General features: G+C 49.9%; 1 protein-coding gene across 1 annotated transcript in view; it reads left to right on the forward strand.

Moving 5' to 3' along the window:
* arb2a (ARB2 cotranscriptional regulator A) overlaps positions 1–17312 on the forward strand; it is a gene marked incomplete at its 3' end in the record, with an annotated part of 123331 nt that overhangs the window by 13340 nt on the left and 92679 nt on the right. The window contains exons 5-6 of the mRNA XM_084456848.1: positions 1475–1540; positions 10407–10598. Coding sequence (XP_084312974.1) covers positions 1475–1540; positions 10407–10598 — 258 coding nt within the window. The remainder of the gene's footprint in view (positions 1–1474; positions 1541–10406; positions 10599–17312) is intronic.

A 17312-nucleotide genomic window follows, 5' to 3' on the forward strand; every position in this document is an offset into this window, starting at 1 on the left:
GTGCGGCGGGCGGCGGCGGTGGGCGGCCTCTATATCTCTTAGCATTCCCCAGTGCCTCTCGCTGGCGGGGTCAGCTGGTTCCCATCCGCCGGCTCGCCATTGGCTAATAATCCCGCGTGGCGCCATTTTGTTCATAATGCATTTTGGGATCCATAATCAAGTTAGCAATGAGTTTCTTTTTGAACGCGAAAGAGCACGCCATTATTATAACTTTTATTACCGCTCCCTCGTTGACTTGGCCTGAAGGAGACTGACGACCAGCCCTTCCGTTCATCAGGAATTATTATTATGTGTAGTAGTCCACGAAATGAACATGTTTTTATTACTTGACAGTATTAAACTTGCCCCTGACGTCGTGTACAGTGTCATCATATCCGCCCCTCCCTCCTGGTCCTGACTGGGGTTGAGCTGGTGAATGTTGTGGATGTAGAGGAGTGTTGTGTTTGAGGCCAGTCAGATCGGAGCTGTCCCTGGTATCGTAGGGTGTGGGACTGCGCGGACACATACAAGTTTTACACCGACAGCTGTCCCTGCGGTCCCCTTTCGATGGCGAAAACACGCGCAATGCGTCGTAATACGGCGACGCGGCGGCGGACGATCTGCGGGACGAGCGTCCTCGTCCTCCTCCCCTCATCCCTGTCTCGTCCTCCTCCCCTCATCCCTTTCATCCTCCTCTCCTCATCCCTCTCTCGTCCTCCTCCCCTCATCCCTCTCTCGTCCTCCTCTCCTCATCCCTCTCTCGTCCTCCTCCTCATCCCTCTCTCGTCCTCCTCCCCTCATCCCTCTCATCCTCCTCCCCTCATCCCTCTCTCATCCTCCTCCCCTCATCCCTCTCTCGTCCTCCTCCCCTCATCCCTCTCGTCATCCTACCCTCATCCCTCTCAGCCTCTCTGGTGTCGAGGCAGGCGGGCCCGCGGTACACGTGGCCTCATGTTCTCATTTGGCGAGAGGGGAGAGGGAAGAAGAAACGGGGGGAAAGTTGTTGATGTCACTGAACCATGAAGCGTCTGGCCCGGGGTTTGAAATGACTCTGTATAAATGACTCTGTATACAAGTTCCTCAGCGCTCTGGCTGGGGGGATAAACAGACCTTACATCAGCTCTGTGCTCTCGTACGGGAGATTTCCTGCTTTGGCTCAGGGTCCCAGCGCTGCGTACTGCACCCTGCCCACTCTCTGCTCTGATCCAGACACACAGCACACTCCAGACTCTTTCAATTATCTCACACACACGCACACACACAGACGCACAAACGCACACGCATGCACACGCACACAGACACACAGACACACACACACTGCACAAATGAGCAGACAGCGTTCTACGGCGTGAGCGGAGCATTCGCTTTGTACCGCCATGCTTGTGTTGTGGTGCTAAAACATTCATTTGTGACCAACGCCCATTGACCTTTCCACCAGCGTTGTGTCAGCGTTGATGATCCTAATGAAGTTGTGTTTCTGGTTTGTTTATTTCAGATCATTACCCAGTATGTTTACATGCTGCTGGAGACCAAGTGCAACTTGATGAGAGAGACCCTCCCCGTAAGTACGGCTGAAAAGAGCCATTCCTCCCTTTGATTCCTGCCCTTGAAGATTAAAGGAGGGTATTAATGCAAATATTGACACGAAGGTGCAGTCTTCAGAGTGCGATTACGATACCCAGTGTCCTGTGAAAAAAGACAGGGATTGGGGGAATCAGCTTTTTTCCAGCCCTACCTCTCTGCCTCTCTCTCTATCGCTCTCTCTTCTTTTGTGCTAAGGTGTCTCCTCAACAAATGAACTGCATTGTGACGCGCCATTTGGAGGAGTCAGGGAAAGGCGGGTTGCCTAATCTGTTTGTTGTTGTTGTATGTGCCGATTATCCATAGTCCATTTGTTCCATGCCAGGGAGAAATGTTTGGAGCGTGGCTTAAATGACGCACCTCTCTCGCTCTGTAGTTATTGCAAAGAAAATTTATTTGTTGTTCCAATAGTCCATAGTATTCCAAATTCATCCAAAAAATAAACTTACAAAACCCAATGTTCAGACACGGAGAGTGTGGTCAAATTACGGTGTTGAACCATACTCCTCTCTTTCACCTTGACCCCCTAATTCCACTTCCCCTTGTCCTATATAGCCACACCCCTTGACCTCTATCCTGTCCTCGGGAATCCAACTCAAAAGGCCATTAGGCACATGAAACAAAACAAACAACAATAACACAAAACCATCACTCATCCAAGGCCATACCTCAAAACATAAACCATAAATATTCAACGAAAATGGCTGTAACATTCCGGCCCCTAATTTTTGTAAAACAAATAATTACCAATTTCATACATCAGCCATTGCAAAATTATCACATTTCACATTTACATGTCTTTTCGAATGTCCGTTCTCCTTGCGTGTAGGCATATGCGTTTGTGTGCGCATGTATGTACGCTTGTATGTGTGTCCGCAAGAGTCCAAAAATAAAGTGTCCATCAAAAACTCAAAAAAAAAACAACTCTTCGGGCATAAAGCCCATGATAGTTAAAGTCCATCATTTCAATGTCAATTTAAATGTACAATTTACAATATTCAGCCTCCAATTACATTCTGCCATACAGGACCTCAAAGTTGTCCTACTCGGCTTCAATCAAAAGGCATATCTTAGTAACAGGCCTTTCGAGCTCATTTCTTTGTGTCCTAACACGTACTCTACGCACAAACCCCTTATGATCCTTCATAGTCTCTATAATGCGTCCCAGAGACCATGAGTTCCTGGGGGTAGACTCATCGACTATAAGGACTAGGTCCCCAACCAGGAAGCTTCGGCGGGGCTTGTTCCATTTCTGACGCTGTTGCATTATAGGGAGGTATTCTTTCGCCCATCTCTTCCAAAACAGATCGCTGATATATTGGACTTGTTTCCAGCGTCGTCTTCCATAAGTGTCATGTTTGTCAAACAGACCAGGTGCTAGAGTGGGCTTCCCTTTTAACAGTAGAAGGTGATTTGGCGTTAGTGCCTCGAGATCATTTGGGTCATCACTGGATGGTGTTATTGGTCTGTCGTTCAGAATTGCCTCGACTTCACACAGTATTGTACTGAGGGTTTCATCATCAACCACTTGTTGTTTGGTGATAGAACAGAGGATTCTTTTAGTCTGTTGAATAAGACGTTCCCAGACTCCACCATGATGAGCTCCATGAGGCGGGTTAAAGGTCCATTTTATTCCATCCTGTGTAAGTGTGTTCTGTAGTTTGTTTTGGTTCAAGTTTTGTAGTGCTTGTTTCAACTCGCGGCTTGCCCCCACAAAGTTTGTTCCATTATCTGACCTTATTTGCTTGACCTGACCCCTTCTACACGTAAACCTTCTTATTGCGTTTATACAGGAATCTGTGTCCAGTGTATGGGCTACTTCAAGATGGACAGCACGGCACGTTAGGCACGTGAATATGACACCATACCTTTTAACAGTCCCCCTTCCTCTTTTTACGTCGATAGGTCCGAAGTAATCCATGCCGACCAGAGTGAACGGAGGGAGGTCTGTCGAAAGTCTGTCAGGTGGGAGGTCAGACATCTTCTGTTCTCCAGGTTTTTGAAGTTGTCTGCGGCATATCATGCATTCTTTGATTACTTTTCTAGCCAATGCATTGGCATGAGGAATCCAAAAATGCCTCCGGAGAGTAGAAAGCATATGATTTCTCCCACTATGACCAACTTTCTCATGTACATAGCAGAGAATGAGCTCCGAGATGTTACTGCTCTTTGGCAGGATGGCAGGATGCTTTGCTTCTTCCGGTAATGCGGACTTGCTCAACCGACCGCCTACTCTCAGGATGCCGTCAATCATCACAGGATCCAACTTGAGGAGATGACTAGATTTCTTTATGGTCTTTCCATTGCCCAGATAGGATATCTCCTCACAAAAATGTTGCTTTTGCACGAAGCTGATGATTGCCTTTTCAGCACTATTAAGATCTTCCACTGACAGTTGGTAAATTAACTCTGTCTTTGGGATTTTGGATTTGACATCAGAACATGAACTACTTGTCTTTTTCTTATCATCACACCTTTGTTTAAGTGTTTTCTTGATCCTCAAAATCCATGCCACTGCTCTTTTTAGGTCTGTCCACCGGGAAAAGTACAAAAGCAGCTTGCTGGTGGGACAAGTCTCTACTGGCTGAACAGAAGTGACATGTACAGATGTTTCCACCACCTTTACTTCGGGGTCATCGTTTGAGACCACGTTCATTTCCCCAAGTGTTCCTGGCCATTGTGAATGGTTGTGAAGGAACTCTGGCCCATTGATCCAGGTTTTGTACAGGAGGAAAATCTTGGCTGATAGGCCGCGTGAAGCTGCATCAGCTGGGTTCTCCTTTGAGGAGATGTACCTCCAATGTTCTACTTTTGAGAGAGAGTGAATGACTGAGATCCGGTTAGCTACATATGTCTTAAATCTTTTACTTGTGTTCGCAATGTACTGCAGAACTGTCATGCTGTCTGTCCAGAAAGTGGAATTCGCTAACAAGATCTGCAGCTCGGTTTTCAGCATGTGGTCTAGTCGCACAGCTAAGACTGCTGCCGCCAGCTCCATTCTGGGGATGGTAGTAGCCTTCAGGGGTGCTACTCTGGCCTTTCCAAAGGCAAAAGAGACACAGACTTCACCCTTGTTGTTTGTGAGCTGAAGGTAGGATACGGCGCCATAGCCTATCTCACTAGCATCACAAAAGTGGTGCAACTGTGCAGATGTGATGTCACCAAAACCTCTGGGAAGAGTGCTTCTGTTAATGCTGAAAGTGTCCAGTAGGTACAGCGAGCCAAGCCATCTTTCCCATGTTTGAGCTACATCATGAGGGATTTTCTCATCCCAGCTCAGTTTCAGCTTGCATAAGTTTTGCAAGATCTGCTTTGCAACCAGAATGATGGGAGACAAAAAGCCCAAAGGATCATAAATCGAACACACAATGGACAGAATGCCCCTCCTGGTTGTCTGGTGAGCCTTGGTTGCTATGCTGAACGTAAACGCATCTCTTTCAACATCCCACTGAGCACCAAGGGCTCTTTCCCTTGGTAGCTGCTCCTTGCTCAGATCCAGAGTTCTCACGTCCTTTGCTCTATCCTCTACAGGAATGGTAGAGAGGACAGCACGGTCATTACTGATCCATTTGTTTAGATGGAAGCCACCTTTTGAGCATACTTCTGTGAGCTGCGGATACAAAAAGGTAGCCTTCTCCACACTTCCCACTGCTTTCAGGCAGTCATCAACATAGAAGTTTTGCCTTATGGTGTTTGTGACTTCCTCTAGGTACTCCGCTTGATTGTCATCTGCTGTTTTCAGCAAAGCAAAGGTTGCACAGCTAGGTGATGATACAGCACCAAAGATATGCACAAGCATCCTGTGCTCTACGAGTTCCCTAGAGGTGTCTCCATTCGGCCACCAGAGAAAGCGTAAGAAGTTGATGTCTTCCCTTGCTACCCGGACCTGATGGAACATTCCCTCTATGTCAGTGATAAATGCCACAGGGCCTTGACGAAAGCGTAACAATACGCCAAGTAATGTATTTGTCAGATCAGGGCCTTGGAGCAGTTCTTTATTCAACGATGTTCCACCATACGCTGCTGCACAGTCGAACACCACACGGAGAGTCTTTTTACGTGGGTGGTAGACTCCATGATGTGGCACGTACCACACCCTACCAGTTTCAAGCTGCAGCTCACTCTGAGGTATGACTTCAGCATACCCTTTTTCCATGACATCATCCATGAAGGTTTTATATTCATCATAGAACACTTTATCTTTCCCAAACCTTCTCAGTAGGTGTTGAGCTCTTTGATGTGCTGCGTTCTTGTTGTTGGGCATGGTCACATTGCTGTTACGAAAGGGGAGTTTCAAGTGATAGTGACCATCTTTAAGTTCAGCTGACTCAGACACTATTTTCAAAAACTGCTGATCATCCTGTGACAATTCATTCTTTTCTCCATAATGCTGTTCCGTGAAGTCTTGATTGTACTGTTGTATTAACAGGTTTTCCAAGCTGGCAATGGATATTCTGTTGACTTGAACAGTAGAGTCACTGCCATTTCCACTTTCCTCAATGCCAAGTGGGCCATTGATAACCCACCCAAGAAGAGTTTTGACAGCATATGGTCCACTACCTACACTGTTAATTATTTTCCAGGGTTCTAAAGCTCTTGGAGCATTGACTCCTATTAGTAGCCCAATGCTTGCATCAATTGGTGTCAACTCAATCTCCTCAAGGTAAGACCATTTTCTTAAATCCTTTTCTTTTGGAATATTGTCATGTGTTACTGGGATTGATTTTTGCGTATAAATATCAGGCAGCTTGAGAAACGTGTCACTGTCTAATGCAGCTACTTCCATACCGGAAATTCTATAACTGGATATTGCCTTTTCTTGACCCATTGTCTTTAAAAGTATATCTGTCCTTTTACCAGGGGCATGAAGCTGCATGGACAACTCCTCAGTGCAAAATGTTGCTGAGCTCCCTGGGTCTAGGAAAGCATATGTTTGAATGTGCTTCGTTCCTTTTTCCAATTTAACTTTGACAGGCACGATTGCCAGCGCGCACTCTTTGATTCCGGCCCCAGTATAACTACGAGTTGCCATAGAGACAAGAGCATCAGATGCTTTTCTTTGGTTCTCCTTTGTTATATGCAACATTGTAGGATGTTTTTGTTTACATACATCACAAGTCATACGCTTCTGACAACTCCTACTCATGTGCCCTTTCTCTAAGCACCCAAAACATATTCCTTTAGTTTTCAAGAACTCCACCTTCTCATTATTTGATTTGGTTTGAAATGCTTCGCATACCTCCATCGGATGGTTTCTGTTACAAAACAAGCAGGGCTTTGTGAAGGCACTTGAACTACTGATTGCAGGTGAGGCTTGCTTGTTGTGATGTGGTTGCACCTTTTCTTGCTCAGCCATTGACGTTAGTGAAACAGCTGTAGCAAAACTGCTCCCCCTGCTGGTAGATTTTGAAAATGCTTTGTGTTGCACTTTTGAGTCTGAGGCTTTGGTCAATGAACAGTGGATTTCTCCAAAGATTGGATCCAGCATGATTCGAGACTGTTTGTCAATAAAAGCAAGTACATCCTCAAATGTGGCTCTCTTATTGTGCTTGTCATGAATGCCACAGGCTATTGATCTCCATCTTTCACGAAACTTAAAAGGTAGCTTTGACACAATGATCCTCATATTGGAGGGTGCTTCAAGATCTTTTACACAGTCCATCTCCTGCATTGTGTTGTAGCAGCTTTTCAGAAAGATTGCATACGACCTTAAACCAGATGCATCCTCTGCCTTAATAGCAGGCCAACTCATTGCCTTGTCCATAAAAGCAGATGTGATTTTCATTTCATTTCCAAAATGCCATTCCAGTTGTTCCTTGGCTTCCTTGTATCCTACACCTGGTGGCATGTGAAGACAACTGCGCACGAGCTTCCTTGGTTCTCCTGAGGTGTATTGTTCCAAGTAGTACAGCCTTTGCTGCATATCCTCCGTTTTGGTTTCAATGGTTTGTTCAATGGCTTTAATGAAAGATCTGAACTGCAGTGGGTCACCATGAAAGACGGGGATTTCTCTTTGTGGAAGTTGAGACATTAAACTTTGTTTCACCAGCAGTTTTGTAATTTCATTTTGCCTTGTCATGACATCAGCAAGAGAATCGACCCTTGGAGTCTCGGTTTCCATTGCGCGTTGGACACGCCTATCGGTTTGGAATGGGGTTATGCTTTGCACCTCTGATTCAACCTGAAATGTGGAGGTCTTAGAGATATTTTGGTCAGGGTTAATTATTTCCTTGGTTTGAACCTTTTTTGCTGTCGTTGGAACAATATACTCAGTTGATGAACTTGCGCGGCTACCCATTTCCGTGCGTAAAAACTGAGACTCCGACAGCACTTTTATTTTAGCTTCAGCCTCAGCTAACTTAGTCTGCATTTTAAGTTTTTCTTTTTTTGCTTTTATTCGCGTTTCCTCCATGTCTAACTCCAGTTGCGCATCCAGTGTTCCTTGTTGCGCCTCTAGTATGGCGCGTTGAACTCGGGCTTCGGAGAGCGCAGCAGACGCTTTACTGCGCTGGCTAGAGGATTTACTCGCGGCTTTTACTGAAGTCTGTGAAACGCTATCAAGTGGGCTTATTTCAGATTCAGTGACAACATCCTTTTGGTGCTGCAATTCTTTCTCCTCTTTCTCGGGTTCAGATTCTACCTTATCAGCATTAAACCAAAATTTAACATCACGTAGGAACTGCTTGAAACGCAACAGTTTAGGTTCGTACCAGTCGTTATGGTCGAACTCTTTTTCATCTTCGGGCAATAAAGACTGGACAGTCACTTGCAATTCCATAAACTCAGCTAGGTACTCATTAAAAATATCAGCGTGTTGTTTTACCAGTTCATTTGTGTTGGGCTGATTAGCCTCCATAAGCGCATTTATTTCGTTGCATTTACGAGTGAGAACACCCAACTTCCCTCGCCGCGTTGCCATTCGTTTATAAAGTTCTTTTTCTCTTTCTACCACCATCTCACCCGTTTCACCCTGTTGCTCCATAGTTTCTTTACTTATTTAGCACTTTTAGGGCGCGATCAACATTTGGGTTTCAAAGTTCTTCAGGGTTGAACCCAGCGCTTCCCTGTTGTCCAAACAAACACTTTGAGCGCAGCGGCATAGGCTGTAATATACTCACGGATGGTTCCAAACATAAGCTCTTTTTCCTTTCCAATAATCCAAGTTCCAGAAATCCAAATGTCGTCATTCAATACGTCGTAATTTGACTTTGTATGTGCCGATTATCCATAGTCCATTTGTTCCATGCCAGGGAGAAATGTTTGGAGCGTGGCTTAAATGACGCACCTCTCTCGCTCTGTAGTTATTGCAAAGAAAATTTATTTGTTGTTCCAATAGTCCATAGTATTCCAAATTCATCCAAAAAATAAACTTACAAAACCCAATGTTCAGACACGGAGAGTGTGGTCAAATTACGGTGTTGAACCATACTCCTCTCTTTCACCTTGACCCCCTAATTCCACTTCCCCTTGTCCTATATAGCCACACCCCTTGACCTCTATCCTGTCCTCGGGAATCCAACTCAAAAGGCCATTAGGCACATGAAACAAAACAAACAACAATAACACAAAACCATCACTCATCCAAGGCCATACCTCAAAACATAAACCATAAATATTCAACGAAAATGGCTGTAACAGTTGTTGTTTTTTTCGGGGGGGGGGGGGGGGGGGTTCAGAGATGCTCAGGGGGACTTTGCGTTCGTATCAGAAGTTATTCTCCCCATCTGCGCGCATTCCTCCACTCAACACAGGCCTGATCTCCTTTATTTGTGTGGGGGGGGGGGTTGTCTTTGTTTTTGTTTTTGTTGTGCTCGTTACTCAGGCGGTGTTTATTGGGATGTTAGGAGCGGTGTTGAATTGGAGCACTAACGGTGTTCATAAATGGCCTGGCTAGGATCAACACCACTGCTCTATCTGCCTTCCGGATCTATCTCATTACTCCCATGGAAAATTGATTTTTATTCTGCTGTGTGTGTGTGTGTGTATGTGGGTCTGTGTGTGTGTGTGTTTACGTGTGCGTGTTTGTGCTTGTGTGTGCGTGTGTGCGTGTGTGCGTGTGTGCGTGTGTGTGTGTACGTGTGTGTGTGTGGTACCGGCGGGCCCGTCCACCTGCGTCGAGTTGAACTTGTGACCGCAGATTCTAAGCGGATTATCCAGAGCCAAGTTCAGAAAAGGGGAAGGAGAGAATGAAAGAGAAGAAAGGATGAGACTCTCTCTGCCCTTTGTCCTCCTGGATGAGGCTCCTGCAGCTGCCCCCCCTGGCTTTTATGGACAGTGCGTGTCTCCTTAGAGATTCCTTTAGACATGCCGGGAGGGACGCGGTGCAGGGGCCGTGGATAGGACACACACACACACACACGCATGCATGCATGCACGCACAACCACACACAACCACACACACATACACACACAACCACAATGGCACATACCTCTATTATTATGGCAGAATGTTGGCAGTGTTAAAGTCCAGAAAACAGTCGTGGTGCTTTGGAACTTCTCCGCCTGCCGCCAGGTTTGAAGGAGGTCACAGGGGCAGCTCCCAAAAGTCCATTCAGCCAACATGGCTCTGGCAAGTGAAGTATAATTATCTAATAATAAGTTACACACTCGCTCTCCATCTCTCCCTTTCTCTCTCTGTGTCTCTTTCTCTCTCTTGACTATGGCAAGTAGAAGAAAGCATGGTAATCTAAAAGTCATCTGTTAGTTAAAGTGTGTTCCTCTCTCTCTCTCTCTCTCTCTCTCTCTCTCTCTCTCCCCCCCTCTCTCTCTCTCCCCCTCTCTCTCTCTCTCTTTGTAAAGCTGGGGGGCGCTGATATAACCGGGGTAAACTCCTCCCCCCTGTGCAGGTGGACGCCGGCGATGACGAGCCCCAGAGCTTCATCTACCTGAGCCCGGACGCGCTGACCAACCGGGCCAAGCTGCTGGTGCTGGTCCAGGGCAGCGGGGTGGTCCGCGCCGGTCAGTGGGCCCGCCGCCTCATCATCAACGACGACCTGGACTCCGGGACGCAGATCCCCTTCATCGCCCGCGCCATGGAGGTAGGACCAGCTTGGGGGGGCGGGGGGAGGGCGGGGTCACACCGGGGTCACACGGAGGGCATTCAGTTTAATCATGCCCCCCTTAATCAACACTGGTCTGCACTGCAAGAGGTTGGGCGCGTCTTAGGGGGCGCGTTTAGGTTTCTTTATTTCTTCTCTCTCGCTCTCTCTCTCTCTCTCTCTCTCTGTCTGTACGTGTGTGTGTGTGTGTGTGTGTGCAGCAGTGGGCTGTCTGGCTGTGATCTCTTCTCTCATGTGGAGTCATGGCTGCAGGTCAGCCCCCCGGTCTGCTGCTCCTCCACGTCTCTGGGTTCCTGATTAGCACTGCAGAGCACGGAACACACATACACACACACGCACACACACACACACACACACACTCACACACACTCACACACTCACACGCACACACACACACAGACACACACACAGACGCACACACACACACACACACACACACACACACACACACACACACACACACACACACAGACACACACACAGACGCACACACACACACACACACACACACACACACACACAGACGCACACACACACAGACACACACACACACACACACACACACACACTGCCTCTCTCTCTCACTCTCGTTCTCTCTCTCTCTCTTGCTCCCTCACAACCACCCCCACCACACACACACACACAACAAAACACTTACACATCTCTAAAGGCAAAAACATATTCCCCTCTCTAACCCCACCCCCCCTTCTCTGTGTGTGTGTGGAGGCACCCCTGCCTGGGCCCTGCAGGTGGGGCACCCCAGACACCAGGGCTGCAGCAGGTGAAGCACAGCGCTGTTCCCCTTGTTGACGTTTTTGTTCTCTCTGTTGTTGTTGTTCTCTTAGTGATGCTCCACTTTTCTGTGTCTGGAGTGGAGAAGGTGGTAGAAGTAGGCTGGGCTAGTAGACGAGCAGGCCTGGTCTCTGAGGAGTCTACCTCCCCGCTGGTCTCTCTAGCCGGGGTATCTAGGCCACACACGCTGGGGAGTGCGGAGGCCTTGTTAGTGGAACCAGACACACACTCCTACACTGGCTCACATCCACACACACACCTCTCTGCGGTCCCATTGTCTGTGTGTGTGTGTGTGTGTGTTTGTGTGTGTGCGTGCGTGCGTGCTTGTGTGCATGTGTGTGTGTGTGTTGTCATAAAACTGCAATTTAGATACTCATTTCTTCTCTCTGTGTCCTCCTGGGTGGTGCGTGTGTGTGTGAGTGAGTGTGTGTGTGTGTGTGTGTGTGTGTGTGTGTGTGTGTGTGTTTGTAGTAAGGTGGAAGCTGCGCTCACCGCTGAGTGATTTTCATCCACATCTCTCTCTCTGCGCTCATTTGTCAACCTGGCCAGTGCTACCTGGGTAATTTCATTGGCCCGCCGCTCAAATTGACTTAGGGGAGATCCCACCCCCCCACCCCTCTCTCTCTCTCTCTCTCTCTCTCTGTCTTCCTTACTCTCTCACTCCCTCCATCTAAATGTCATAAAGACTAGCACTAACGTAGCCAGCTAAGCCCCCCCCCTCCCCCCTACAACCACCACCAGAGCAGGCGGAGATGTGAGAAACGTGTGTGTGTGTGTGTGTGTGTGTGTGTGTGTGTGTGTGTGTGTGTGTGTGTGTGTGTGTGTGTGTGTGTGTGTGTGTGTGTGTGTGTGCGCGCGCGTAACAGTAGGTCTGGTTGTTATTAGATTTGCAAGTGAGCTGTGTTCCTGGGAGTCGGAGTGACAGGCGAGATATGGAGAACAGCGAGCGTGTGGCGTTGCCCGTTCATCACGCTAAACAAGGCCCCGTACCCCCGGCGCCCCTGACACATCATCACGCCGCCATTTAAACAGGAAGGCCAGCCGACTCAGGCCGCAGCCTGAGCGGGGCCCCCGATGCCGGCAAACGTCTCGGCTCCGCCTCGGCCGTCGACGACGGTCCCACCGTCAGAAATCCGCCGATTCTCCCGACGCCGACGTTCGGCGTCGAACACGACGGACGCAGCGGAGCCGCTGCTGTTAATTACGGCGGATTCGTTTCCCCGGCGTCTTGACGGTGGACGCTGACGGAGGCGAGGGATCGGCGGGGGTCTGAGCGTGTGGGGGGGGGGGGGCGTGCGGTGAACCTGACTGGCGACCAGGCTGACGCGGTTAGCGTTGAACGGGTCCTGGTCGGGTCTTGGTTCCTGAGTCCCTGCTGTTGCCTGGCGACGCGTGTGGAGTCTGATGTCACAGGGGGACATCACTGCTCAAGTCCACGGATCAACCGCGGTGTGTTCTGGGAGGGACCACGCACACACACCCACACACACACACACACACACACACACACACATGCATGTACACACACCCACACACACACACACACACACAGGCTTGCAGACTGATGGCGGCAGATCTCATGGAGTGCATGTGAAAACCTCTCTACCCATGCTCCTTTGAAGCCACACTCATCCTCTCCAGCTGTCCAGTGGGATCTCTGCTGCCAATCCGGGAATTGTGGGAAAAGCTTTGCTGATAGCTTTGCCTAATCAGACCCCAGACGTCTCCCACCCCCTAGTGCAGACACACACACACACACACACACACACACACAGACACAGACACTAGGGTGAATCAGAGGGCAGACCTGCTCTCGCCGACTATCTCACAGACTCACACACACATGCACACACACACACAATCTACCACCTGCCACTGCTCCCCCCAACCCCCGGCACTATGATGAGTAACCACCTTGATCACAGATGAGGCCATGCTATCGCTACCCACACACACACACACACACACACACACACACACACACACACAGTCACGCGCCGGGGTGAGTCATTGTGTTGTGGGGAGTTGGGAGCATTGTCGAGGTGTGGGTTTGGGGAGGAGGGGGGGGGGGGGGGGGAGGAAGAGGAAGAGTGTGGAAGTGGTGCTATTCCCAGAGCCTGGCTGTGAAGTGACAGGAGAGAGGAGTGTGTGTGTGTGTGTGTGTGTGTGTGTGTGTGTGTGTGTGTGTGTGTGTGAGTGTGTGTGTGTGTGAGTGTGTGAGTGTGTGAGTGTGTGAGTGTGTGAGTGTGTGAGTGTGTGTGTGTGTGCGTGTGTGTGCTCCAACACACCCCAGCTGCAGCGCAGCCAGAGAGAGAGGTGGGTGTAGGGGGGGGGGGGGGGTTGAGACAGGGTCAGTGGAGAAGTTGTCGTTTGGCCGGAGAGGAGAGGAGAGTTTCAGGGGAGGTGAGGGAGAGGGAGGAGGAGGAGGAGGACAAGCTCCTGGGGAGAGAGGGGGGAGACGGGGATGGAGAGATGGAGGGGCGAGGCGTCGGGAGAGGAGGGACGGGAGGAGGGGGAGGGAGGAGAGGAGAGGAGAGGAGAGGAGGGGGGAGGCAGGCAGGCAGGCAGGCAGCAGAAGGCAGGCATCTGACAGCTCCACTACTGGGAGAGGCCCTCTTAATGACAGCTTATTCCTTCATGATTTCAATTCTTGACAGTCGACAGGCCGGCTTGTTGCATCATGGCAGCTGTATCATTACCTCCTGGCCCTGTCAAGACTGGATCCTGAAGCAGAGAGGGAGAGAGAGGGAGGGAGAGAGAGGGAGAGAGACGAGGAGGAGGACGATAGGGGAGGGAACCGGAGAGAGAAGAGAGAGAAGAGGTGAGAGTGAGGTAGAGAGAGAGAGAGAGAGAGGGGCACCCTGACAGGAAGTGTTCAGCTGTCCTGACTTACCATTTCAAATACGGGGGGGGGGGGGGTTGTGGCTCAGTTTTGAGGTACAGTCAACAAACTGTTTACAGTAGGGGTGGTTCAGTAGGTGTGGGATGTGTGTGTGTGTGTGTGTGTGTGTGTGGGAAGGGGCCGTGTGTATCCAGCGGAACATGCTGCTATCATGATTAGCTTGAGCACCAGTTCTGTGACACGGAGGGAGGGCAGGGAGGAGGAGAGGGGAGAGAGGAGAGGGTAGAGAGGAGAGACGAGAGGGTAGAGAGGAGAGGGGAGAGGGTAGAGAGGAGAGGGTGGAGAGGAGGGGGGAGAGAGGAGAGGGGAGAGAGGAGAGGGGAGAGAGGAGAGGGGGGAGAGAGGAGAGGGTAGAGAGGAGAGGGTAGAGGGGAGAGAGGAGAGACGAGAGGGTAGAGAGGAGAGGGGAGAGGGTAGAGAGGAGAGGGTGGAGAGGAGAGGGTAGAGAGGAGAGGGTGGAGAGGGTAGAGAGGAGAGGGTAGAGAGGAGAGGGTAGAGAGGAGAGGGTAGAGAGGAGAGAGGAGAGGGTAGAGAGGAGAGAGGAGAGGGTAGAGAGGAGAGAGGAGAGGGTAGAGAGGAGAGGGTAGAGAGGAGAGGGGAGAGAGGAGAGGGGAGAGAGGAGAGGGGAGAGGGGAGAGAGGAGAGAGGAGAGGGTAGAGAGGAGAGAGGAGAGGGTAGAGAGAGTTGAACCAGAGGTCCTGACACTGACAGTGAACTGAATAACCTTCTGCAACACTGCAGCATCCAAACCTCTGTCTCTCTCTCCCTCCCTCTCTCTCCCTCTCCCTGTCTCTCTCTTTCTCTCCCTCTCTCTTCCTCTCTCTTCCTCTCCCTCTCTCTATCTCTCTCTCTCCCACTCTCTCCCTCTCTCTATTTCTCTCTCTCTTTCCCTCTCTGTCTACTTCTCTCTCTGTCTATTTCTCTCTCCCTCTCTCTCTCCCTCTGTCTCTCTATTTCTCTCTCTGTCTTCTTATCTCTCTTTCTGTCTTATTCTCTCTCTCTCTCTCTCTCTCTCTCTGTCTACTTATCTCTCTCTCTCTCTCTCCCCTCCTCATTCCATATTTTTCCTGTTTGTTTTCTTTTCTCTGTAGCATTGCTTCAGAATGTTTTCACCCCCTCTTCTGCCCCCTTTGCCCCCTGCTGCTACGGTACACACACACACACACACGCACACACACACACACACACACACACAGGCACAAAAAAAAGAGACTAACGGCATTTCATTAGAAATAGTCTTTAATAAAAAATAAGGTCCATGCCCCCCACGACACCTCCTTTTCCTTCTCCCCCCCCTCCTCCCCCTCCCTCCTCCCCCCACCCCCCTCCTCTCCCCCACCCCCTCCTCTCTCTTGTTAGCCGGTTAGGCTCGGCGCTGGAGACGTGCCGTGGAGAGGGGGGGGGGGGGTTGGTGTTTTCAGAAGTGTGTCAGAGGCCTGGGGGTTTGGATCTGCCCAGAATTGCAATGGAGGGCTTTTAGGGGGCCGGGAAGCAGGAGAACTCAAACACGGGAATCTGCTTTAATTTCTGTCATGTCGCTCTTTTTTTAGCCGGATTGATGTCTTTTTCAAAAACGGGCTTCCCTCCTTTCCCGCGCCGCGTCGCATGGCGCTACGCTGTAGACTCTCTCTCTCTCTCTCTCTGTCTCTGTCTCTCACCCTTTCTCTCTCTCTCACCCTCCCTCTCTCTCTCACCCTCTCTCTCTCTTTCTCTCTCTCACCTTCTCTCTCCCCCCTCCCCCATTTCTCATCAATTCTCCCCATATTCTCCCCCTAGCAGGAGCAGGGATATATGTGTGTGTGTGAGTGTGTGTGTGTGTGTGTGTGTGTGTGTGTATGTGTGTGTATGTGTGTGTGTGTGTGTGTGTGTGTGTGTGTGCGTGTGGCCGTGCGCGGCGGCACAAGGCAATTTTATATTTTTCTCTGATGTGGTGATGCTGGTCTTCGGGGCTATACTGTAGTGTGTGTGTGTGTTCTATACGAACTACCCGTAGGGGTGTGTCTAGAGGGCGTGGTGAGGTGATGGGGGGGCGGGGGGGGAGGGCGGGCAGGGTGGGCCGACCCTCGCTGCAGGAGAGGTCTGGTCCGGGGGTCGCCGGCTGCCCGGCGCCGGTAACCGAGGCCCTGCGTGGGGCTCCAGGTGGGAGGCCGCCGCCCCTCTCACCCACTTCCAAACCCAGCGCACTTGACACAGTCAAAGGCAGGCGGAGGCCGGGGCTCGCTCTGGGGTTAAATCTCTTCTAAACAGCCTCCCGCGGGGGCGGCCCGCTGTCAATAAAAACCCAATAATGACCCAGCCGGGCCCGGCAAGAGAGCCCGCCTGCACAGGCCAAATTAAACATTGATCAGAGCGGGGAGAGAACATTATTTTGTGGTGGTATTCCCTGTCTTAATAACAGCGCCGTGTAGAATCTCATCACCCCCACGCCCCCCCTCCCCCGTCTCTCTAGGTGAACAATGGAATGTTATGCTTATTGTAAAAACATTCATTTGCAAATGAAGTGTGTGTGTGTGTGTGAATCCAAGCGTGTGTGTGTGTTTATCTGTGTGTAAGTACGCCCCTTCCAGCACTGTATTGATTGTGGTCTCATTTTGTCTCACTTTTCTGCCAGCCTTTCTTTGTCAGCCAAAAAAGCATAGGAGAACAACATCAACAACATCAACATCAACAACATCTCCACCTCGGGCTGCCTGTCCTGTTTAGAGAACAAACAGCGTGTGATCCAGAGACACGCATGTACTGACAAACCCACATGCATCACACACACACACACACACACACACACACACACACACACAGCCAAGTACACTCTGACACACAAACACGCCTCAGACGCATTACTAGCAAGCGCACACACACACGCACATGTACAGACACACACGCATACAGAACACACACACAACACATGCACATGTACAGACACGCACGCATACAGAACACACACACATGCACATGTACAGACACGCACGCATACAGACACACACACACACACACACACA

This window comes from Borostomias antarcticus, assembly GCF_949987555.1.
Source record: "Borostomias antarcticus genome assembly, chromosome: 23".
NCBI classification, from domain to species: domain Eukaryota; kingdom Metazoa; phylum Chordata; class Actinopteri; order Stomiiformes; family Stomiidae; genus Borostomias; species Borostomias antarcticus.